The 25,482-nt window shown below is 35.3% G+C and overlaps 4 protein-coding genes across 6 annotated transcripts; 2 read left to right on the top strand and 2 right to left on the bottom strand.

The window, feature by feature from the left end:
- Nucleotides 1-88: 88 nt before the first annotated feature.
- Nucleotides 89-2,440, bottom strand: LOC141673612 (rop guanine nucleotide exchange factor 7-like). The gene is made up of 2 exons (XM_074480369.1): nucleotides 1,223-2,440; nucleotides 89-1,145 (listed from the first exon to the last, which is right to left on the bottom strand). Exons 1-2 carry the CDS (start codon nucleotides 2,012-2,014, stop codon nucleotides 300-302), a joined length of 1,638 nt encoding a protein of 545 aa, XP_074336470.1. The 5' UTR covers nucleotides 2,015-2,440; the 3' UTR covers nucleotides 89-299.
- Nucleotides 2,441-2,841: 401 nt separating this feature from the next.
- On the top strand, nucleotides 2,842-7,081 carry LOC141673628 (uncharacterized). Its single transcript, XM_074480380.1, has 3 exons — nucleotides 2,842-3,978; nucleotides 6,377-6,440; nucleotides 6,528-7,081. Exons 1-3 carry the CDS (start codon nucleotides 3,850-3,852, stop codon nucleotides 6,803-6,805), a joined length of 471 nt encoding a protein of 156 aa, XP_074336481.1. The 5' UTR covers nucleotides 2,842-3,849; the 3' UTR covers nucleotides 6,806-7,081.
- Nucleotides 7,082-12,205: 5,124 nt separating this feature from the next.
- On the top strand, nucleotides 12,206-15,187 carry LOC141673619 (uncharacterized). The gene is made up of 3 exons (XM_074480376.1): nucleotides 12,206-12,346; nucleotides 12,429-12,692; nucleotides 14,741-15,187. Exons 1-3 carry the CDS (start codon nucleotides 12,310-12,312, stop codon nucleotides 14,947-14,949), a joined length of 510 nt encoding a protein of 169 aa, XP_074336477.1. The 5' UTR covers nucleotides 12,206-12,309; the 3' UTR covers nucleotides 14,950-15,187.
- A 1,324-nt stretch (nucleotides 15,188-16,511) lies between these two features.
- On the bottom strand, nucleotides 16,512-24,767 carry LOC141673598 (putative 6-phosphogluconolactonase 1). 3 transcript variants are annotated; one of them, XM_074480353.1, is made up of 4 exons: nucleotides 24,610-24,767; nucleotides 23,718-23,900; nucleotides 23,497-23,632; nucleotides 16,512-17,165 (listed from the first exon to the last, which is right to left on the bottom strand). In XM_074480353.1, exons 1-4 carry the CDS (start codon nucleotides 24,741-24,743, stop codon nucleotides 16,671-16,673), a joined length of 948 nt encoding a protein of 315 aa, XP_074336454.1. In that variant the 5' UTR covers nucleotides 24,744-24,767; the 3' UTR covers nucleotides 16,512-16,670. The 3 variants fall into 3 exon arrangements, with proteins under 3 accessions (XP_074336454.1, XP_074336460.1, XP_074336463.1); XM_074480359.1 differs by having other exon boundaries at nucleotides 24,606-24,729; XM_074480362.1 differs by lacking the exon at nucleotides 24,610-24,767 and adding an exon at nucleotides 24,503-24,560.
- Between the last annotated feature and the right edge of the window lie 715 nt (nucleotides 24,768-25,482).

The raw sequence follows: 25,482 nt of genomic DNA, 5'->3' as shown, positions 1-25,482 counted from the left end.
TGATCGCATATAGAGGAACAAGGTCAGACACAATACGATGGTTAAATTTGTACAGGATCTATAAGAACAAAACCTAAAATTTCAGAATTGCCATAAGATGTTGGACAAAATAATTTATTTTTTGAAACTCTATACTCGCATAACTAAGAACATTACAAGTTGCTCAGTTTACTAACATGAACAAGTGATAAGTGACTTGTAGCAGTTTCAAATGTACATCAATCTAATCTAGGGAAAAGCATGCGTTACTGTCCTAGCCCAGACTGACAAACTTCGGTTAACTGGATCAAAATTGATTCTCAGCTCTTCCGAGAGCTGACATCTTTCAGGCTCTTAAAGGATCCTACTAGTGTTTGAGATCCTGATGGTTCTCTAACTACATTTGAACACGAATTTGATCTTCTGAGTTGACCACCGTAATTTTCCCCTTCTGTTTCCATGCTAAGATAGTCTGTCAAAACCTTTTTCACCCCAAATCCCCGATGAGGAAGCATGCTCTTATCGAGTAACTGCGATCTATTACCCTTGACGGTGCTAATTGACTGTGTACGTGAAAATTTTGGTGTGTTGGCAGATTTTTTATACGGTGTGCTCGTAATGGACAGTGTGAATGGTAGTACCCCAACACTCTTTTGAGTCATTAAACCAACTTTAGGGATTGGCAATAACTGATCTGAATGCTTTGTCAAGTCATCGACATAGAGGAGGTCATCAATACGTGCTACAAGATTGAATGCGAGGCTCTCAAGAACTCTTGAGTAGCTTTCTAAGATGGATTTTCCAACATCCTTGTTGCATTGGATTTTACCGATGTCCAATGTGGTTTGAGGGAGACCTGGGAACCGTTGCTTTAAGCATAAAAGTAGGCTTTCAGCTCTGTCTGCAAGTAATTCCTTCTTGTCTGAATCAATAACAAGCTCCTTCATCATTGCCCATGATGATCTTGAGTGGGATCTGCTGATGCTGCTTAAAGACTTCGGGTTTGTTCTTCTACGCCAAACATAAACTGATGCCTCCACTCGGTTAGCAATCTCCAGTGCTTGATGTTCTGAAGACAAGCCAATGCACTCTAGCAGACTTTCAGGTGTAAATTGATCAGATGTAATGTATCGATGTATAAGATCGCCCAAGCAAGCTCTCGCATTCTGCAACAAAGTCAAAAGAAAACATATCAACAAGCACATCCAGATATCTAGTTATTAATTACATGTGCAATTTTTACCTTCGGGAGGCCTTCCAAGAAGGAATCCGGTATCTTCATATCAGCTAAAGTGACACTGTTGATAGCCACGGAAGCTTTCAGTATTTGGTTCGTGCAGTCACGTTTGTGCTGCAACTGTTTTCTTGCATTTTCGCTGAGACCATTGGTAGGAACTCTGGGAACTGGCAACCACCATTTCTCCTCTTGGCGTTGAGGTTTACTAAAAGAGGAAGATCCATTAGCTTCGGGAGCCAAAACACCTTGGTCCACATACCAGAACTCAGTAGTTTCAAAGCTGTCTAGTATTTCTAGAAGCATGTTGTCTAATTTGCAGAGAGCTGGCAGATTAATACAAAGATCTGATCTCGGTCTGCTAGTCATTACCTCAAGCTTGCTTCCATCCGCAAACGATTGCCATGAAGGTATCAACTCCACAATGTGGTCACTAACACAAAGAAGCCACTCCATTTCCCTTTTCCACATTGATCTCTTCTCAGGAGGTAGAGGTTCTAATTTCCAAATTTGACCAAAAAGGGTAGCACACAGATTAGTAATTGCATTGGATATCGCCAATGCTGTACAAACCCCATTCCCATAACCAGACATATCTTCCGCAAGCAGCAATTTGGAGAACCTCTCTTTCATCATCTCAATCTCTCTGAATGACGCAGGAGATGAAAACCCGTGAGAGCTACAATTTTTTTCATTCACTGATGCCAAACAATTAGAGCCTGAACTACTTTTTTCACATTCTTCCACAACTCCATCTTTGTTTTCATCAAAAACTTGGCTTTTTTCAGAACTCTCCTCCATAATATTATTATCTCCTCAAGAGAATGTGGGTGCAGAAGAGTTATTTACAGCCACATTTTGAATCTTTGGTTTTAGAGCCCAATTGTGTAAATGGATTGAAGCATCTCATATTTGAAATGAGGGTAATAAAGAAGATTTACAAATTTAAATTTGAGTTTGAAAATGATAAATGTTGGTGATAAATGATCAACACACTTGAAAAGCATGACATGCTGCAGACACACAAGGCCCGGCTTACAATAAATTCACAGAGAGAGAGCCAGTGTCTTTCAGGACCAGGTCTACTCTCTATTCTTAACTCTTTGTTGTTAAATGTGTGTAAACTTAACTTCTATGTATAATGTATCTTAAATTATTCAGAGAGCCAGAACCACAGAAAACTGGATGCTTGTTAAATCCTTAAATTACAAATACATGATTTTAGACAGTCGCAGATTAGATATATTTATGAACTATCGTTGGAAGACAACATTTTTGAATTTGTTGAGATTTGAGCATTGACAATGATAAGTTATATTTGTAGGCTTAGTATGTTCTATTAAGAACATAATCAAGAAATGTTAAGTTACAAAGTGAACTTATGACGATGATAGTAACAAGTAACTATGATTTGATTATCAACATACCCTTAATTTTTCGAAAATTCAGTTTAGTTCAAATGATCAAACCTGCATGACGGATTATCTCAGTGGTAAGAATTTCAATGTGTGCAGACCAGTTTTGGTCTTCCTGAGATGAGTTTATGTGAGCTATGAGACTTCATGCTATGGGGACTGTTGTTAGTACTACTCCAACTCCACCCTTGGTGATGCTAATGTGCTTGCATATTCCTGCACTCACTAAATTAACATCACCAAGGGTGTTGGCTAAGTTCAGCTAAAATGCTACACAATAATAATGATGTAAAACTTGATGACTAGTAAAGTGACATGCTTAGTAAATATATGTTTAAAATTTTGTTAGACCTCCTAATACAAGAAAGTTGGCTATAATTTTAGTTAATAATTTTGTCTGATTGGAATTTCACTATTTATACAAATTATAGTCTCCCACCATCATGAATGCTCTAAGGATGACCTTAACCACACCGGGGACCTATCTTCTTGTTACATTTTAAAAATAAATAAACATGTTTACTTTACTTGCATATCCCTACCCCTATTATGAGTCCCGCGGATATATATAATTCAGAAGAATACGTGAGGGATTCGTACATTCCACATATAATTGAAATTCAAATTTTTGATCAGTATCTTCAATTTTTGGAAACTTATAAAGTTCTTCCGTCAAATTTTACGCATTTGAAAGCGCATAGAACCTTCGATAAATTCTTGTCGGATCATAACCACCCTTACATTCCACGAAATTGTGCACCACAAAATATTTCTAGATTCCAATACAATTTTAATTCCATAATTTATTTAATTGTTATTATCATTTTTCAAAATCACCCCCTTTAAAAGATTTAAAAGCACAAATTTTATCCGAATTTTCTGAGGTGAGAAGTTCGACTGTATATATATATACGTACATAATTAATTAACAAAAAAGAAAATTAAAATGAAAACATCTCATTGCCCAACACCGTTTTCAAATGCAACATGCCTGAGCAATGTTGTTACAAAACAAAAGCAAAAAATAAGCACGTGAGTTTCCCATCAGCTGACACCTGGCGCACATCCGTGCTTCTTGGCTCATTGTGCTTCTTTTGTACTCATATCATTTTGTATTAATTTTCCCATTTTATCTTACATATCAATTGATCATCAATCATCATATTCTCTTTCTTGTTTTAATTTGTGTGTTTTATTTATTACAGTGAAAAGGGTAAGAAGATGGCAGCTAAATTAGAGACATTTCAACAAAAGTTCATAAAAGGGAAAATGCCCATTACTAATATACTTTTAACTCAACGAGGTTTAAGCTCTACCTCTTCAACTGCCAGTCTTGTCTTTCATGGCCAGGTCTGCTCCTCTATTCTTAACTGACTCTATGTTATACAATGTGTATTGTTTAATGTATACTTATCCGTGTTTTGTTTAGTAAATTTTTAAAGCATACTTTGATGTGGACCCAGAATGTTTTTTTCCTAGTTAATTACACACGCACAAAGTCGAAGTTTTGACCTCCCCGATAAGGTAAGAGTTCAATCACCGTATCAGCTCTTTGTTGTTAAGAAAGTTAATTTTCAACATAAGTGGGTTTTGGCCGTTAGTATCACAATTTGGGAGGAAAATGCTCAAAATCTCGCACGCTCTGAAAATGGCCATTTTTATCACACAGAAACGCAAGTAAAAATTGTGTTCTTTTTTTTAACAGACAACGCATGTTTTCTTTGCGTTTTTCTCTGAAATTTAAGATTGGAAACGCATTTAAAATATTCGTTAGACTTAAAACGCATTTAAAGAAAGCGTTACACTGAAAACTTATTATGCAAATTAATTTTATTATTTTAATTCAAAAATCAATTTAGAGGGGTAAACGCAGCAAAAACGCATTTCTAATATACGTTAGGATAAAAAAGCTGATTTTAATTTAGTTTATCCGTGATAGTTTGGGCCATATAACCAACATGTGATATTTTGGGCCATTGCTCGGGCCTTTTTTTACATAAGTTGATGATTGATAATTTATATAAAAAACAAGACAAAATATTATCTGTACTTTTTTTCATTTTTTTAAGTCGGAGTTAACTATCTTTGTTGTTATACATGTATTCCTTGAGTCATAGAATGTTTGTTTGTTATCCCTAACATTGTAGTCTGGCAAATTTTTCTGTTTTTGTTAACAAGAGGATGAGTATAGCGGGGCTGAGTGTGTGAGTTCTATATACCTAAAAATTAGGTAGAATTTTGTTTGCTGACGTCCTGGTTGATCTGGATATAATATGGAACTTGATTTAAGTTTTGTAATTAAAAGAATCCAGGATCGTGGCTGTGTTAATTAACCTGTCATTTAAGGCTCGAACAAGATTGGTGGTGTTGAGAACACGTTTTCGTTGAGTTGTTAGTCTCATATATTGGTCTCAGATGTTTTAACTAGATTGACTTGCTGGAATACTTAAGTTATGAAACTCGAACTTTATTTAAGTCTGAGGTTTACGATATGCAGTTCGTTACTTGGATTTGAAATATACTTGCAGTTAGCACTGGCAGTTGAACTTCTTTTAACTCTCCCCTATTATGGTTTTAGTAAATCGTTTGTTCAGAATTTCTAATATCATATATTCCCTGTCGTGCATTTTTGTTCTTTAGGAGTTGGGAATACATGTCTTGAGGAGAATTATAATCAACTGTTTCTACCATAAAATTTTGTTATTAACTTTTACCATGTGTTACTATGTCACCCAGTTTATGTGTACATGCAATTATAATTTCAGTTCTTGATGGTTATCCTATTAAAACTTGTGAATTGTGATCAAGCGAATAACAAGGCACTTGTAGTTGGTTAGATTCCATTCTTTGCTTGTGAAAGAGGTTGTAAAAGGGAAACTGGTAGAGAAAGAGAACGATGAATGAAACGAGACCTAAAGAATGTTTTAGAAATTTGTCGAATCCATATAAGGGAATCGTGGGAAGATATGCAATCTAAGTTATAAAAAATATATACCACCTATGAGATGTAGTTCATACACAAAGAAAACAAGCATCAACCACATAATTCATGATGAGAAAACCATGTAGTAGTTCTGAAAATGCTGTCACTTAAAATACTCACCTGCACTTCTATTAGAGCGTTAACATGTGAAGGCATTTGAATGAGTCGCTTTGATTTCCTTCCAAGCATTTTAACAATAATAAAAGTTTTCTTGTGTATTATGAAAATATCTTTGTGGTTTAGCATTATTTACAAATTTTATCTGCTTGTATTTATTCTGCCAGTTGTTGCCAGATCCTGGAAACACTGTTATTTGTATAATTGGAAATGTGTCAAATTCCAATAAGTGATATGTAAATAAAATATAGGGATTATATCAGATTGATGCTTAAAATGTTGTGTCATATTTTGTTCTTATTTATCTTCCATTCAATTTCCACAACTTCGAACTAAAGCTCAACCCCACCAATCACAAAATGTACCCTCTCTGAATTCTTCAGTTCTGCTCTCGTTCTTTTCTTACCTCTTTTTTTTGTTTAATTCATATTTTTCATTTCGTCCTCTTCTTCATTCCATTCCTTTCAAGTTCCAACCCAACATAGATGAAGTATAGCTTCTTGATCCACATAATCGTAAATGGGAGAAATTTTGTGCTCAATGCAGTCGAATATATCAGTGTACTACTTAGGTAATATTGATCAATATACATGCATCTACAATTCTACGTATGTTAGATATTAAGTCATTGACCTGTGCATTTGCCAGGACTATGATCTGTCTGCTTACATGAATCAGCAAGGTGGAGGAGACATTAACATTAACATATCAGGTAATAGTTCTTAAGATGAGAAATCACTCCAAGTCCTTGACTACATATTAATCAGTGATTCTCTATTATGCCATTTTTTGTGTGAAGATAAAGGAGTGAGGATAGTCAGCAAGAAGAAGAGGCAATATTTCCACACTGCCTCACTAGCCAAGATGCAGCAGCAGCAGTGTGTTCAGACTGTTCCGGTAGCAGAGGCCGAGGTTGAGCAGCAGCCTTTCCAGACTGATCAGCCAGCTGAGGCCGAGCAGCAGCAGAATCATTTCCAGAATAAGCAAGTGACCAAGAAGCAGCAGCGCTTGTGGACTGTTCCAGTAGCCATTGCAGGCGTGGCCATAGCAAGTTTCTTGTATTTGCGCTGGAAATAACAAAGTTTATCTAGAAGACGACTTGTCAGTTTTTGCAGCATATTTTGGGCTATCAGTAAGTTGCATATGTTTAAACTATGAACCAGAACAATGCACTGTTAGACACTTAGCTTGGAAAAACCAGTGTGCCACATATTTTGAGTAATTAGAAAGTGATACAGCTATGAGCTATGGATTAGAAGTATAATTATGGTTGTAGATTTGGGGAGTTGGATATTAATGAACTACTATGCAGCATGGCAAGAAAGTAGTAGTACTTTTGAATTTGGTGAATCTTGTTAGTGGCATTTCACTTTGTTAGATAGTTGCAAAAAAAAATGTTTAGAAACGCAGTTGCTGTAGCATTTAGCAACTCTCAAATCTGATAATCAACTATAAATTAATTCAACACAAGCATTCGTGTCCTTCATGTATATATATACAAGGGAATGACCAAATACAAACCAAATTTAAAATAAAAACTTAGAACTAATCTCAACCATTAGATTAACCCAATCTAATGGCCCCTTAAAAGCACCCCACTCAACACTCTGCACCATCCCATACCCAATTTCAGTTTTTCCCCTCCGTTTTTAATTTAATTTTTCCCGTCAAACCGTAACTTTTTTTAAAATCTGATTTCACTTTATTTTTCTACATTTCTCAACGATCGATATATATATATGGTAATTGGTAAAGGTAAACCCACTAAAAATTGAGATCGATATATATATATATATATATATATATATATATATATATATATATATGGTAATTGGTAAAGGTAAACCCACTAAAAATTATTTTTTTGTCGCAATTTTTTTTATTTTTAGTATATTTGTTTTATTTAGAATATAAACATTATGCAATTGACAAAGGAAATAAAGTAACTGCTGGTCTAGGTTTCTTTTCCCTAAAAGATTACAGTCAAAATTATTATAAAATAATAATGATTGTCAAAATTTAATTAAGAAAACTCATAAAACTTATCGAGGAAATCTGTCAGAACTAATCGAGGAAGACTTGCACACCTTCTTAGATAAGAAACTTAGTAAGAAAGAATTGCAAAGCTTATTAAGGAAAATTTACGAAACTTACCAGTGAAAAACTACAATACTTATCAAAAAAGATTTAGATAGCTTCCTTAGTAAGACTTGTCAACCAATCTTTATAAATAGGACCTTCAGTTATTGAAATCAGATATACTGAAATATATTAAAATACAATTCCCTCTTTAACTATTATTCTCTCTATACATGCAATTATTAAGTTATTCATAATCAAGTAATTCAAGATTTACTACATGTTATCAGCACGAGTCTTTGTCAGTCAAGCCTAGTCGAGCCTTGTTTTTACAAAAGAGGTACAACTTAATTTTACTCACGAAATCGTGTCAACTCAAGCTTACTCCACAAAAGACGTATGACTTAATTTTACTCATATTTGTACTAAGATATTAATTTTATCGTCTTTACATATTCATTTATATTATTGCTTAAATATTTTAAAGATGGCTATGTCGTCAAGTAACACATTTATAGAGATGGCTCTGTCGTCAAGTAGTACTCAAAAGTTTTATGGCTGACTATGCCGTCGTAAATTTTGTACTAAATTATTATGTATATTATTTAAACTTACTTGCTTAATTATGTGACATATTATACCATATTTTAAATGTTTGTTTTAAACTCAGAATGACAAACCTTGCAAAATTAGAGTTTGTTGCGTTGGATGTGTCTAGGGATAATTATTTGTCTTGGGTGCTCGATGAGTAATTACATTTTAGTGTTAACGGGCTAAAAGACACCATAGAATCTGGAAAGACCTCAACTGTTGAACAAAATACCAAAACTATCATTTTTCTTAGACACCACATCCATGAAAATTTGAAATCTGAATATCTAACTGTGAAAAATCCACTCACCCTTCGGTCCAATCTCAAAGATAGGTTTGATCACCAAAAATTTGTCCTTTTATTTCATGCCTGTTATGATTGAATAAATATAAGGTTGCAAGATTTTAAATCTGTCGCTGAATATAATTCTGCATTGTTCAAAATAAGCTCAAAACTAATTTTTTGTGGTGAAAATATTACTGATGTTGACATGATAGAAAAGACCCTTTCAACCTTTCACCCCAACACTGTGATTCTGGCACAACGGTATAGGGAGCGCAATTTTCGGAAGTATATCGAGCTGATATCTCTTTTTCTTGTCGTTGAAAAGAATAATGAGTTGTTACTGAAAAATTATCAGATACGTCCCTCAGTCTCTGCCCAGTTACCTGAAGTACATAACACGTCATTCCAGAAGAATAAGCGTGGGAAAGGGCATAGAGGAGGATGAGGTTACGGATGAAACCGTGGGCATGAAAACTTTCAAGGTCGGTTTCGAAATCATTATAACTCTAGCTGCCACTTCTGGTCACCCTTGGCATGAAAGACTTGGTCATCCAGGAGTATCCATGATGCGTCGAATTATAGAAAATTCTACGGAAAATCCCCTTAAGAATCAAAAGGTCATGCCACGTGATGAACTTCCTTGCTCAGCATGTTCCTTGGAAAAATTAATTGTTCGACCATCTCTAGTTAAACTTCAAAACAAGTCTCCAGATTTCTTAGAAACAATTCAAGGTGATATATGTGGTCCTATTCATCCATCATCTGAACCATTTAGATATTTCATGGTCCTAATCGATGCTTCAACTAGATGGTCTCATGTTTGTCTACTCTCGACCAGAAATACAGCCTTTGCCAAGCTTCTTGCTCAAATAATCAAATTACGAGCCCAATTTCCTGGTGCAAAAGATATTTTACCACGAAAATGGAAATTGACATGCCCCTGAAGTGGCAAGTGTTCCAGAAAATACCCTAGAAGCGGTATTACCTCCTGAAGAGGTTCGAGCCCCTGAAGTGTCTATATTAAATACCCCAGAAGCAGTATCACCTCCCGAAGAGGTTAAAACCCCTGAAGTGGCTGTGACAAAACCCCCAAAAATTGTATGCCTCCAGAAGAGGATATTGCCCCAGAAGTGGCACATGTTTCAATAGAAGTAAAGGTACCTGAAATTTATGAAATCTCACTGAGTTATGTACATAACAGGAATTATTGGGTCGTGGGAGAATTGAGGTTGATGATGTATATGCTTTTTTTGACATGTGATATTATTATTAACTCTGATCCTGAACCACAAAGTGTGAAAGAATGTCGACAAATAGATGATTGGCCAACATGAAAAATTGCAATACATGAAGAATTGCAATCCTTGCGCAAGAGAAATGTATTTGGACCTGCAATCCAAACCCCAGCTGGAGTGATCCCCATCGGGAATAAATGGGTGTTTGTACGAAAACGAAATGAGAGAAATGAAATTGTGAGATATAAGGCCTGACTGGTATCCAGGGGATTTTCTCAAAGGCCTGGATTTGATTACCAGGAAACTTACTCTCCTGTGGTGGATGGAGTCACTTTTCTTTTTCTGATAGGTATGACTTATATGGAAATATTGGAAACACGTCTCATGGACGTTGTTACAGCACTTGATATTGATATTTATATGAAAATCCCCTGAAGGATTAAAGATAGATGAAACTAAGCCTCGAAATTAATACTCTGTTAAATTACAACGATCATTATATGGTTAAAACAATCTGGTTGTATGTGGTACAACAACCTTAGTGAATATTTATTAAATGATGGGTATGTTAATAATCAAGTGTGTCATCAAGTGTGTCCATGTGTGTTTATCAAAAGGTCATCAATTGATTTTATTATTATTGTTGTGTATGTGGATGATTTGAATATTGTAGGTACTTCCAAAGATATTACTAACATTGCTGCTTATTTGAAAATTGAGTTTGAAATGAAATATCTTTGAAATATAAGATTTTATTTAGGCATACATGTGGAACACTTATCTTTAGGTATACTTGTTCATCAGTCCACTTATACAGAAAAGATTCTTAGTCGGTTCTACATGGACAAAACTCATCCTTTAACGGCACCGACGGTTGTTCGATCACTCGAAATTGAAAAGGATTCATTCTGACCCATAAAAGAAGATAAAAATGCACTTGAACCTGAAATTCCATATCTTAGTGCTATTTGAGCTCTTATGTATCTTACAAATAACACAAGACCCGATATTGCTTTTTCAGTGAACCTGTTGGCAAGATTCAGTTCTAATCTAACTAAAAGGCATTGGGATGGGATCAAACACATATTCAGATATCTTCGTAGGACAATTGATCTCGGGTTATTTTTTCCACATAGTTCAAAGTCACAACTGACTGGATATGCAGATGTTGGACACATGTTGGATCCTCATTTTGGACGATCACAAACATGTTATCTATTCACATATTGTTGCACTACTATCTCTTGGAAGTCTACAAAACAGACTATGACAGCAACTTCATCAAATCACGCAGAGTTGCTTGCAATTCATGAAGAAAGTAGGGAATGCATTTGGCTAAGGTCTGTAATTCAACATATTCGAGAATCGTGTGGATTATCAAGTATTTCAGACAATCCTACAATTTTGTTCGAAGATAATACAACTTGTATAAGACAGTTAAAGGAAGGATATATCAAAGGGGATCGAACCAAACATATTTTACCAAAATTTTTCTATACGCATGAACTACAGGAAAATGGTGATATTGATGTACAACAAGTGCGCTCATGTGATAATCTTGCTGATTTACTTACAAAGTCACTACCAACATCAATATTTAAAAGTTACGGAATAATATCGACATGCGGAGATTGAGAAACTTGCTACAACAAGATGTCAAAGTGTGAGATGTTAATTCAGGGGAGACTGTACTCTTTTTCCTTCGTCAAGGTTTTTATCACACTGGATTTTTCCTTGCAAAGTTTTATCGAGGCAGTTAATCTCTGTAGTAAACTCGCATTTGAAAATCAAGAGGGAGTGTTATAATATAATAATGATTGTCAAAATTTAATCAAGAAGACTCATACAACTTATCGAAAAAGTCTCTCAAAACTTATCGAGTAAGATTTGCATAGCTTCGTAGAGAATAAACTTAATAAGGAAAAATTGTAAAGCTTATTAAGGAAGATTTACGAAACTTACTAGTGAAGAATTACGATACTTATAAAAAAGATGTAGATAGCTTTGTCAACCAAACTCTATTATAAATAGGACCTTCATTTATTAAAATCAGATATACTGAAATATAGTCAAATAATTCTCTCTTCAACTTTTATTCTCTCTATACGTGCAATTATTAAGTCATTCATAATCAAGTAATTCAAGATTTACAACAAAAATATAATTTTCAAATATCATTAAATTATTTTGATTGAATAAAATACTCATACTTAAACCTGAAAATTTTATTCTTGTCACCAGGAAAATATATATATTTTACCCTGTAAAAAGGAAAATACTTTATTTTATTTTTCAAAAAACACTATTTATAGGCCATATAAAGCAGCAGCCAGCTATTTTAATTCTTGAATTCAAAACCACCTTGATTATTCAATCCCCAAAACTGAAGAATGAATCAACAAGTGCAAAAGAACACTCTTTATGTTGGTAAGCAAAAACCCCATTGTATGTATATCTTTAAAGATTGATTCTTGATTAATTAGGTGTTTTAAAACATGATTTTTGACAGGGGGTTTAGCAGAAGAAGTAAATGAGACAATCTTGCACGCAGCATTTATACCCTTTGGAGATATAAAGGATGTGAAAACACCCTTAGATCAAGCAACACAAAAGCACAGGTCTTTTGGGTTTGTAACATTCTTGGAAAGAGAAGATGCTGCTGCTGCTATGGATAATATGGATGGTGCTGAGCTTTATGGCAGAGTTCTTACTGTTAATTATGCTCTTCCTGAGAAGATTAAAGGGGGTGAACAAGGATGGGCTGCTCAACCTAGTATGTTCTTGGTTTTGTCAATCTTGAATGTGTGTGTTTTTGTGGGTATGGCCTAATTTGGGGTTTTTTTGGGATTGGTTGATGATGGTATACATGTTTTGTGTTTATGGTTAATGGGTTAGTGTTAATTGGCTGTTATAGTGAGTTAATTCTTGATCTGGGGTTTAGGGTTTTGGAAATGTATCAAGTTTAGAGCTTTTGTCATTATTTTGCAATACCCTTTGTTTTTCTTGAGCTAGTATGTGGTTGCTGATAGATACATATTTTGTGTTTATGGGCTAATGGGTCGGTGTAATTAGGTTGTTTTGTGTTGATTGGTTGTTATAGTGAGTTAATTCTTGATTTGGGGTTTTGGCTAAATGTATCAAGTTCAGGGCTTTTGTCATTAATTTGGAAAACCCGTATTTTTCTTGGGCTAATATGTGGTTTGGTGATAGATAAAGATTTTGTATGTGTGGGTAAGTTAGTGTGATGAAGTGTGTTTAACTGTTGATTCTTGTTTTGGGGTTTAGGGTCTTGATTTTAGGTACAAAATCTGTATGTATGGGTTAGTATGATTATGTTGGGTTGATTGATTGTTCTAGTGAGTTAACTCTTTCTTCTTCTTTCTTCGGGTTGACTAATTATATTGATTATGACTTTGGGGGTTTAGGGTTGTTGCCTGATTATTTCAGTTTCGGGGCTTTAATATATTTCTTGAATGCCTTTTTTATTTTCCTTAGCTCTGGTATCTTCATTTGTGTTAAAAATTATATATGAAAAGCTTGCTTTACACGCTTTAATTGATGATAGATGCAAATTATGTCTGGGTTAATGTGGTTGTGTTAGTAGATTAAGAATTAATTTTTGTTGAGGTGTTTAGGGTTTTTGACAAAGTATATCAAGTTCAGCATTCTTTTTAAGAACCTTTTTTCAGCTCTGGATGTTTTCCCTGTATTGCTTTGCTGAGTGCATACGCTTCTTTTAATTGGTTTACTTAGATGAATCTTTAGTGTTTTGTTTTTGCTTTGGAGTTCAGTCTACTGTGTAATTTCAGATGATGTTCTTGGTCAAATGGTTATTGAACCTTTCGATAATTTGGAGTTGAACTTTACTATGCTTTTTTTTGGTATCTTGTGGTTAGATGTTTTGGTGCTTCTTGCTTATGCGACATTTTACTTCCAAAATCAGAACTGTAAAAGAAACACCTAAATCTGATTATGGTCCAAAGTGGTGTTGTGACATTTATGAAGACTTGCAAGGTTGAGTTGAAATAACTAGAACTTTTTTAATTTTAGGAGATCAAATATATTAGGATTAGGATGTAACTTTGGTGCTTCTGAATAGCTTTCTCTTCAGCATTTCAAGAGTACACATGTACATTCTTACTTTTAACATACAGTTTACTCTATAGCAAGTCCAAGAGACTAACTACCTCACCTCCCAAGTCCTAAGTTGAAATTTTAAGGAATTTGACATAAAATTGAACTCCAAACAGTCTCCTAAATGGTACCTTAAAAGTTAGGACGCAAATATTATTTTTGAAGAAGCACTAAACATTCCTTATTTTGTTTTCACCGATAAAATATTCATATTCCTCCTTTTCTACATTCTTTTCTACAACTTTTTGTTGGTGGAATTGGAACTTAATATTAATATATTTATTAGGAGCAAATATAAGGAGTAATGTTGAAGTTGACATACAATATAATATCCTAAGTTACTAAAGGTCATATTATTTATAATATTTTTAAGGAACGTACTAGGAGACTGTCGGACTTGCTCTTGGGCAGATAAAATTTTAGTTTATTTGCTTCAATGCAAATTTTTTATTGAACTAGTGAATTGACTGTTCACTTTACCTGAATCCTTAAACCATCTGTTAAAAGTTGTATATATAGAGATCTTCAGTGTAGCTGACTGATCATTTCACTGAATATACGTGATTTAAATATTTTTTGTCATGATGTGATATAGATATTTAAGTTGGTGTGTAGCTGATCTTTTCTTCAGATATTTTGTTATTAATAAAATTGGATGCTGACATATTTGATCCCCCCAATTTTCAGTATGGGCGGATGCCGATACCTGGTTTGAAAGGCAGCAACAGGAAGAGGAAATGCAGCGGATACAGGCTGAAAACAAGGTGGCTATGGAGGCTGCGGAGGAGTTGCACAGGAAGAAAATTGCCGAGGACCGAGACGGGGAAAAAGATGAGGAGACCAAGGATGATCCCATGGCTATGGCTGAAGCTGAGGTGTTGAAACAGACTGCATAATTTGCATTTTCAACTTCATAAGAAAACTGACCGGTGCAAGTTAAAGGATTTTTCTTTATTGCTAGTTCCAAGATACATTGTGTTTATACTGGTGGTAGTGGAGCTGTTGCTAAAAGTTTTTGTAGACTTGTATCGACAAATTTCTCTCAATCTTTACTTGTCCTGTTCGAGCATTCATGTTATGTGAATTTAGATTCAAATTATTTTTTGTGGCTAATATATAAACTGGGTATCAATAGCTTTCTTCTTTCTTAATTTTGACAACCGTATACAGTAATCTGGATTTGGTCATCAGTGAGGCCTTGTTACCCAAGTCTACCAGCTGCTTGTGCTTCATCAAGGTTTTGCCTTTGACAGTCTCCGACTCATGAGTGATATTTTTTAATCTTTGCTATGAAATTGTCCTGCTTGGCCTTTATTTACTGTAAGAAACCTTTTGATGCATGCTTCTTGTTCCCATATTCAATTGATTCATCATGAAGACGCACTCAAGGTTACATCAGGACACTAGTTTTTGGGTTGCATCTGTTTTACTCCGAAGATTCCTAGATTTTGCTAGAAAAACCCTGCTTCATTCCCAAAGCTGGAACCGGAATAGAGATGCCCAAAAGGCCAACCGGGCCGGGCCTTAAAAAGCCCGGGCTTTGACCGGGCCGGACTTTTCGGGCTTTGATTTTGATCGGGCCGGACCGGGCTTTCCGGAAATTTCAAAGCCCGTTTGGGGCCTCGAGGCGGGCCTAACCGGGCTTTTTTTCGGGCCGGACTTTTTTCTAATTTAAATCGGATCTAGTATTATTAGAGATTCCGAAGAATACATGTGTTAGCAACTAGATCATCGTAAAAATGTATTAGTTTACATGGAATATTTTAGGAAAACATTACTTCGTTGAAAACATATAAGTTCGACAAAAAATAAACATGTTTATATGATATATTTTATCATTGTTATGATAACAATGATATCTAAATATTCATGACAATGATATCCAAATATGATATCCAAATATATATAGTATACTTATTATATCTTCTTTCATTATTTATGCAACGAAGTATATAAATAATATTATTAATCACAAATATGTAAATATATATGTGTTTAAAGTATTATTTATATGTATAGTAAATGTGAATTTATAAATATATAAGAAAATATATTAGAATAATCAAATTATAACCGGGTTTTTTCGGGCTTTTAATCGGACCGGGCCGGGCCGGGCCGAAGCCCAGACTTTTAACCGGACCGGACCGGGCCGAGCTTTGCCTAAAAATATAGGGCCCGTCGAGGCCCGAAGCCCGGGCCGGGACTGGGCCGGGCTTAACCGGACTTTGACCGGATCGGGCCGGGCCAGATTTTCGGGCCCGGACTTTTTGTGCATCTCTAAACCGGAATAAGCAAGATAAACCCTGCTTCATTTTAAAAGCTGGAACCGGAATAAGCAGGTTTTGTATAGAAGACTTAAAATTCCTGACTAGGAAAAACAAAATGTCCCTGCTACAACTTCCATGGCTTCTAAGCAACAAATAATTTTTTTTTAAAAATATTAATAAAAGAAAAAGCATAAGCAAGATACAAGACGAAGATTAATCCAACACCAAGAGCAAAGTAAGACTCAAATGAAAGATATATTACAGAAAGGTAAAATTTAGAGATCTCGAAATGGCAGACCTTGGATACTTTCCCTGGCCGAACTGCTTAATTCACTGTCAAGGAAACTGATCTAGACAGAAATTTGTGCAGCCCCACCAAGCTTTGAAGCAGCCGACTTGTCCAAAAACCATAACAACTTCCCGTTAATTGGCTGAATCATCTTCGCAGGCACTGATGGACATTCAGTTCCAACATTGTCGATTGCCAAATGCACCATATCTGCTTTGTTGCTCCCTGTCACAACCACAGCTACATTGGCAGACGACTTGATTACAGGCAGTGTAAATGTGATTCTCTCAGGTGGGGGTTCGGGTGAATCGATAATATAAGTCACCCACTCATTTTCCTCATCAAGCACGGAGTGGTTAGGGAATAGTGATGCAACATGACCATCACTGCCCATTCCAAGAAGGATCAAGTCAAACCTAGGGCAGTCACTGATTTCAGACACTCCAACCAAGCGGGTTCTTACTAGCTGTCTGATGACGAACTCATACTCATTAGCAGCTTCCTCAGCAGTCAATGAGTCATTGATAGAATGCAAATGGCTTGGAAGAAAAGGAATCTTGTAGGATATTAAAAAAAGTTATAGACTAGTGTATAAGAGAAAACATGATCATGAAATGCTTGAATAATTTTATTGATAAAGATAGGCTTATTTATACTGCATAACAGCAGCATTATTGCAGAAAATTATGCTCAACTAATACATTAAAAACAGCAAACAATCAGCAGAATATTCATGGTCCTTAATTATAGCATAATTGATTTTGACTCCTGATTTTCAGCTTCAAGAGTCATATCAATTAACACTCCTCCTTGACTCTGGAGCTGCAAACACCAAGCTTATGCCTCAAGAATTCATATCTACTTTTTGAAAGAGCCTTTGTGAGAATGTCAGCAGTCTGATTTTCTGAACTGCAGTGAATCAGTTGCACTTCCCCTTCACTCTGGACTTCTCTTAAGAAATAAAACTTAATTTTGAAATGTTTTGTCTTGTCATGAAATACTGGCTTATCAGCAATTGAAATTGCAGATTGGTTGTCCACAAATATAATTGTGCCTTCTTGTTGATTCATGTGTAAGTCCATCATGAGTTTCCTTAACCATAAGGCCTGATTTGCAGCAGCAACAGCGGCTATAAACTCTGCTTCAGCTGTGGATTGAGCAGTTATTTCTTGCTTTTTTGAACTCCAAGAGAACATTCCAGAACCAAAGCTAAAACAATAACCTAATGTGCTTTTCATATCATCTTCACATCCAGCTAAGTCGCTATCAGCATAACCATGGAGTCTAAAATTCTCAACTTTGCTAAACTTTACTCCATAATCAATTGTACCTTTAACATATCGTAAAATTCTTTTTCCTGCTTGAAAATGAATTTCACTAGCACAATGCATATATCTTGAGAGGATACTTACAGCATTCATAATATCTGGTCTAGTTATCGTCAGATACATCAAGCATCCAATTAAACTTCTGTAAAGTCCTTCATCAGTTTTAGGAGCACCATCTTTTTCACAAAACTTTTCTTTGTTATTCATTGGGGTTGTAGTAGGCTTGCATTCATCCATGTTAAACTTTTTGAGAATTTCCTTGGCGTATTTCTTTTGACATATGAAAATCTCATTAGTATTTTGCTGCACTTCCATGCCAAGAAAAAAAGTCATTTTTCCGAGATCTGTCATCTCGAACGCAGCCTTCATTTCTTCTTTAAAGTTGTCAATCTGCTTCAAATTGCTGCCTGTTACAAGTAAATCATCAACGTATAACGATACAACAAGAATTTCAAAATCTGATTTCTTGACATAAAGTGTGGCTTCACTTAGACTCTTAACAAAGCCCAAGCTTAACAAATGAGTGTCAATTCTGCTGTACCATGTCCTTGGTGCTTGTCTACAGCCGTATAAAGCTTTTATCAGTCGATATACCTTGTCCTCTTGTCCTTTACAAACAAACCCTTCTGGTTGCTCGACGAAAATTTCTTCCTCTAACACACCATTCAAAAACGCTGATTTGACGTCCATTTGGTGTACTGTCCAACCCTTTTGTGCAGCGAGAGCTAACAACATTCTTATAGTTTCCATCCTCGCAACCGGAGCAAATGTTTCTGAAAAATCCACCCCATAAATCTGAGCATACCCCTTAACAACAAGTCTTGCCTTGTACTTGTTTATAGAACCATCAGGATTAAACTTGGTTCTATAAACCCACTTGACGCCTATAGCTTTCTTGTGTTTAGGCCTATCCACCAATTCCCATGTCTGATTTTTTTCAATCATTTTCAGCTCCTCCTTCATTGCATCTATCCACTTCTGATCAGTTGCAGCTGCTTCGTACCCTGCAGGTTCCATCAAGGCAACATTGCATTTTTGATAAATTTCTGAAAGTAGCCTGGTACCTTTAACAGGTTCATCATCCACATTTTCGTTTTCTTCTTGAATCTCAACCTGCTTTTCATTTTCCCACTTCCAGCTTTCTGACTCAAGAAAATAAACATCTCTGCTGGTGACAATTTTGTTGCTTTGTGGTTGGTAGATCCTGTAGGCATTTGAGGTGTAACCCACAAATATTCCAACATCTGATTTCTTGTCCAATTTGTCTCTTTTAACTTGAGGAATATGAGAGAAACATAAGCAACCAAATGTTTTCAAATTAAGCAACTTGGGTTTGAATTTATACCATACTTCAAACGGAGTCATCTTACTCAAAGCTTTTGTTGGCAGTCTGTTTAGTAAAAAAAACCGCTGTATTCGCAGCCTCAGCCCAAAATTTCTTTGGCAATCCTTTGTCGTGAAGTAAACACCTTGCCATCTCCATAATTGTCCGATTTTTTCTTTCCACGACTCCGTTCTGTTGAGGAGTGTAAGGTGCTGTCAACTGATGCTCAATGCCTGCATCTCTACAAAACTTGTTAAATTTTTCAGAGGTATATTCAGTACCATTATCGGATCTAATCATTATAATTTTGCTGCTAGTTTGAGTCTCAACCCAAGCTTTGAAAGTAGCAAAGATATCGGCAACTTCAGATTTTTGTTTCATGAAATAAATCCAACACATTCTCGAGTAATCATCTATAAATGCAATATAGTACTTACTACCATTTAATGATGGTGTACTCATTGGTCCTGCCACATCTGTGTGTATCAATTGCAGCTTCTCTGTGGCCCTCCAAGCACTATTTTGCTGAAAAGGAAGTCTGCTTTGCTTTCCATACTGACATGCAACACATTTAGGTGGTTCCTCTCCTAGTGCAGGCAATCCTCTCGCCATATTGTTCTTTTCCATAAAGAGTATAGCTGCATGATGAAAGTGCCCCAATCTTTTGTGCCATAACATTGTGTTATCCTCTTTGTGTACAAAAGCCTCCTCTTCATGTACATCAGTCTGTTCTAGTTTTGTCAAATCCAAGGCGAAAGTTTTCCCTTTCATTTGAGCTTTGAATATATCTACACCTTTTGCATCTTTAATAACGCATTGATTGTCATCAAATAACACCTTGTAACCTTTTTCTGTATTACATTGAATTTCAACAGTTCCTTTGCCTTTTACTGCAATATATGCTCCATTCCCAACTCTGACCTTAGAAACAATAGCCTCGTTAAGATCTTTAAAGAGTTCCCGATCATATGTCATGTGGTTTGTACAACCACTATCTATAAGCCATCTTTTTGTGGAATTATGAGCAGAAAAACATGATGCTACAAACAACTGCTCTTCATCCTGATATTGATTTTCAGCAGTCTTAGCTTCCACTTGCTGTGACTTACAAATCTTTTCCATGTGTCCCAGCTGACCGCATTTGTGGCATTTTACATCTGGTCTCCACCAACATCTGTTTGGAGGATGATTAGTTTTTTTGCAGTAAGAGCAAGGTGGAAAAACTTGAGCGTTGTTATTTTGATTGCTTTCAATGCTTGCAAAACCACCAGGTTTGTTCTTATTCTGCCAGTTTCTGTTTTTACCACCATCTTTGCTGAATGATTTGGCTTGATAAGCACCTTCCACAGTTCCTTCTTGCCTCATGAGTCTCCTTTGTTCTTGTGCTTTTAATGCATTCAGCAACTCAGCCAACGTAATGGTTGATAGATCTTTAGAGTTTTCCAATGCTGAAATCGTAACCTCAAACTTCTCGGGAAGTGTGACAAGTATCTTTTGAACAATTCTAGAGTCTGAAAAATCAGTACCAAGGAGTTTAACTTTGTTAGCAATTCCAAGAAGTCTATCAGAATATACCTTGATTGTTTCTGATTCTCTCATTCTTTGCATCTCAAATTCTCTGACCAGATTCAGCACTTGCATTCCTTTAATTCTTTCATCTCCTTCGTATTCGCTTTTGAGAAAATTCCAGATTTCAAATGAGGTCTTCATTGTCATAATCCTTGTGAATATATCTGATGAGACAGCAGAAAACAAAACAGCCCTTGCCTTTGATTTTTTTGTCTTCCTTTCCTTATGATGCTTCATCTGAGCCATGGTTGGATTATTAGCTAAAGCAGGAAGTTCATAATCCTCTTCAACCGGTTCCCATAGATCATTTGCCTCCAGATATGCTTCCATTCTAGCTGCCCAAATATGATAGTTTTCACCATCAAACGTAGGTGGTGTAATGCTGTTAAAGTGCTCAGAATCCATCAGGTTTATTTTTGTGTGTATGTGTTTGAGGGCTGGTCTTTAATCTCACAGGTCCCTTGAGATTAAAGCTCTGATACCACAATGTAGGATATTAAAAAAAGTTATAGACTAGTGTATAAGAGAAAACATGATCATGAAATGCTTGAATAATTTTATTGATAAAGATAGGCTTATTTATACTGCATAACAGCAGCATTATTGCAGAAAATTATGCTCAACTAATACATTAAAAACAGCAAACAATCAGCAGAATATTCATGGTCCTTAATTATAGCATAATTGATTTTGACTCCTGATTTTCAGCTTCAAGAGTCATATCAATTAACAAATCTGATGTCATAAGCATACATTATAATCAGAAATTATAATTACTCTTTTCAGATAATAAATATTGAAAATTCTTTAAATTAGTATAAAGGAAATAACTCACAAATGGAAACAGTTATGGCATCAACTTGCAAAACTAAATATACGTAGAATGCATTGTTATAAGGTACATAAAGAACGAGTATAATATGTCTGCTGTCAAGGAGGTTTATGTCATCTGAAACACCAGGTACTTAGAGGCAAGTTTCCCAGGAAGGAAAAATGTTACACACAGAGCAGGTTATGAGGGTTAGACTAAGAGGAAAGCCTGCGAAGAACATGTATAGGATTCCAAGAAGTGTTGTGAGGGTCATTGTCCTTTTTGGCCTTCTACCATACGTGAGTTTAGATTGTCAGTTACCAACAGGAATCCGAGAACTATATCAATCTGAATATAAGATAAGATGCCACCCACTGACTTTGAGGCAGGCTGTTGATCTCCAAACCCAAGACAATGTGAGTGATAGTGCAGGAACAAAAGGCGAACTATATCCTAGCAAGCTATAATAAAACACTAGATTTTATACCAGAGAACACTTTTAAGGAGTGAAAAGGGAAGCCACTAGCAGTAATAATTATTTTTTGTTTTTGCCAAGTCATTAGCAGCAGTTGATTAAAATATCCTCTCCATGTAATAGTACTATTTTTCTTCCAAATACATAATATAAGCTTTTTGTTTGGCATGGCCTCGAACATTTTTAGAATCTGGTTATGGCCAACCTGGTTAGTCAGCTTTGTTCTTGGATGGTTTTTTGTACAGCTAGCCCAGTACACATACTACTTGCCAGTTCTTTATATGGTGCTGCCAACATATGGAGACCTCAAGAAGGTGAAATTAGTTTATTAATAGGGGGATTGTGATAACAAAAAAGGTAGTAATCAGATATCTGCATTACTGGGGTCTGGAGAAACCCACTATATTCAGTGTTACCCTCATTTTTCATAAAATGTTCCGGGGTCTGAATTTATGACTTGCAGACTTGGTGAATAACAAGTACAGACTTGACTAATGCACAAGAATCTGGCCAAAATGCTATTAAATATAATGAGCAAAGTTGTAATCATGTTGACTATAACACTTAATAATCAGCGTCATTTACCAACTACCAAATACAATAGGGAAAACTTATTTGTGGCTATGGTCCATGTACGTCGCACAGAGATACAAAAAAAAAAGAACAAAGAATCTATTTTATCATTTTACAATACCTAGAAACATGACTTTAACTAAACAATGACAAATTTGTCCGAGGTTAAGCTGCGGTCCTGATTCTTTTGGAGATTTTTTTCTTGTGAACAAATTCTTAGGATGACCAGGATGTGGCCACTGGAACGGCTTTACCATTCTCGATAACAAATTTAAGATTATAACGTATACAGGCCGGTAATGTTGCTTTTGGTGCAACTTATGCAGATGTACATGTTGTAGCTGAGGAATTTGAATAGGCACAATCCACTGAAAACAGTATATGACCCAATTAAGGCCTCCTACAAACACCTTAAGGGTTTGGGAGTGTTGATTAATTAATTAAAGTGAGAGAAGGGTTGAAAGTAATATATAATTCAATTTAGACCACCTAACACCAATACACCATGAGATTTTGAAATATAGTGGCCAAATTATTCCGAAATAATGCAAACCTCCCAATTAGGCAGAAGATTACAAGTCTACAAGGCTGTTACAGTGTTACAAAATACAGAACCACTAATGAGGATGACATCACTTGCGTACGTAGAACTTGTAGACGATTTAAGAAGAGGTTCAAGAATGAATCTATTGATCACATCCAAGACTGACTACTATTGTTAAAAATCAAATGTAACTATTTGATCATTACAAAAATCTAATATATAAACGTTAGTTGATTCAAACGTATGGAAGCATATGTAGATACCTTGGACAAGAAATTATCCTTTGCCAGCTTGTAGTTGCTATCGGGGTGATTTTTAGCCACCACACGTTCATCAGCCCAGAATATATGCCATTTGGCCCAATCAATGGTCTTGATGTACGGTGCTTGACTTAATGTTCTGCTTTCGACCAATATACATTCTCTTCAAGCAACTACTGATGAACAAAAGATAGACAACAGACAGGGAATGATAGGGTATATACCTCATCAAGCTTACCAGAGAACCACCAGATATAGCTATGCAAAAAGAACCCCGTTCTTTAATAGTTTCCTCCGACAAATCTGATATATAATCTGCCAAATCAGTGCTAAGCTCTTCTAAACTTTCATGAATCCTCAACTCCATTCCATCTCTGCAAGCGCCAGAAAGAGCCATTTTGCTTCTACTGTACATACATCAACACAGCAACAATGTCAAGTCTTGCTCAAGTAACAATGCAAGATGTGAAATCAAGATTCCCATTGCCTCTACATACTGAATGAGACTGTAAGTGTACATATATCAACAGCACAACTGTGTCAAGTTAACCGCAACTCACAAATGCAAGACATAAAAATCGAGTCTCATACCCTCAACTTACTTAAAAGAGACTGCAAGAACTAATTCATTGGCATAAGGAAATTTATATCAGATGGACCATATGGTAAATAACTTCATTTTCGAAAAAAACTTTGTTTTAAGTTATAACAATCTAAAAATCTAAATTAAACAAACTTTAAAATTCAACGTCATTTACACAAAACCATATGAGAGGACAATATATATAAACCACTATTTAGTTAAAAATTTAACACAATCCAACTAAAGTAAGTGACTAAGATTATCGAAAATTACCCACATCCGCCCACATGCATCAAGCAAAATATATCATACTGAACATACAAATCCCAGATCAACAACACAAAACAAAAACAAGAAAACCAAAGCCCATTACAGAAAAAATCCCACACAAGTCTAGAACACAAATGCATAAATTAAAAATAATACATTGTTGAAGCAGCAAACTGTAACAAGCAGTAGTAATACACAGGAACACAAATATAATAATACTGCAGTGGAGAGAGAGAGAGAGAGAGAGAGATATGCTTACTTACACAACAACACTAGGAAGAATTAGAAGAGAGATATAGGTGGCAGAAAGGCAGAAATTGACCAAGTTAGAAAGATGGGTATGAACAAATTCTATTTGTGAAATATATAGCATAGATAAAAACAAGAAAACATACATATAAGATATACATGTTCACACACATTAGACATAGATTATCTGAAACAGGGAAGTTAATCTTGTGGGCTTCCACGTGGAACTATTGATTGTGACAAAGCACACACACTCGTACACACGCTCACATACTTGTTCACACACACGACAGGTAAGTCATAAGTGTATGCAAATATCGTTGCAATGCTTATCTGGAACTAGATAAAATTTGTCCAATTCATTAAATTTTCACAATTACTAGTATGTTATTCAGATTGCATGGTTTTTATAATCAATTTATTTGTTATAATTGATATGATCCGACATGAAGATCATATCTGTTTCTTTTTTGTAGTTTTATCTTTAAGTTTATCAGCAATACTTTCATGTTCTTTAGTAGTGACATTGTGGTATTGGCCAACATTGTTCGTATAAAAAATAGGATAAGATAGAAAAATGATAAAAAGTAACTGGTTTTTAAAAAAATTAACAAAAATAAACATTTAAAAGAAATGATAAATTTTAGTTGATCCAATATTCCACAGTAGTATCAGCTGGTGGTTGGGTGTTTTTATATGTGAGATATTTCAATTCCATCAGCAAAAGTTGGTAAACTTTTTAGAAATTGATCATTTTTGTTAATTTTATATAAAAATAAATTAAAATTATTTTCTACCCGATAAAATATGTGTTTTTGAACTTGGATATATTAATATTTTTGGGACCGAATTTTTTTATTCATTGAGATTAAATGTATATTAATTTT

The sequence above is a fragment of the Apium graveolens genome, chromosome 1, assembly GCF_009905375.1.
Source record: "Apium graveolens cultivar Ventura chromosome 1, ASM990537v1, whole genome shotgun sequence".
NCBI lineage: Eukaryota > Viridiplantae > Streptophyta > Magnoliopsida > Apiales > Apiaceae > Apium > Apium graveolens.
The sequence above is the reverse complement of the archived record's forward strand: the minus strand, read 5'-3'. Positions and strand labels throughout refer to the sequence as shown.

Coding starts and splice junctions, on each gene's coding strand:
- LOC141673612 (XM_074480369.1), bottom strand. CDS start 2,014: ATGGAGGAGAGTTCTGAAAAAAGCCAAGTTTTTGATGAAAACAAAGAT. Junction 1,146..1,222: donor TCTTGGAAGGCCTCCCGAAG/GTAAAAATTGCA, acceptor ACTTTGTTGCAG/AATGCGAGAGCTTGCTTGGG.
- LOC141673628 (XM_074480380.1), top strand. CDS start 3,850: ATGGCAGCTAAATTAGAGACATTTCAACAAAAGTTCATAAAAGGGAAA. Junction 3,979..6,376: donor GTCTTGTCTTTCATGGCCAG/GTCTGCTCCTCT, acceptor TGCATTTGCCAG/GACTATGATCTGTCTGCTTA. Junction 6,441..6,527: donor CATTAACATTAACATATCAG/GTAATAGTTCTT, acceptor TTTTGTGTGAAG/ATAAAGGAGTGAGGATAGTC.
- LOC141673619 (XM_074480376.1), top strand. CDS start 12,310: ATGAATCAACAAGTGCAAAAGAACACTCTTTATGTTG. Junction 12,347..12,428: donor AAAGAACACTCTTTATGTTG/GTAAGCAAAAAC, acceptor GATTTTTGACAG/GGGGTTTAGCAGAAGAAGTA. Junction 12,693..14,740: donor AGGATGGGCTGCTCAACCTA/GTATGTTCTTGG, acceptor CCCAATTTTCAG/TATGGGCGGATGCCGATACC.
- LOC141673598 (XM_074480353.1), bottom strand. CDS start 24,743: ATGTATGTTTTCTTGTTTTTATCTATGCTATATATTTCACAAATAGAA. Junction 23,901..24,609: donor ATTCTTCCTAGTGTTGTTGT/GTAAGTAAGCAT, acceptor ATGTATGTACAG/TAGAAGCAAAATGGCTCTTT. Junction 23,633..23,717: donor TCTCTGGTAAGCTTGATGAG/GTATATACCCTA, acceptor GGTCGAAAGCAG/AACATTAAGTCAAGCACCGT.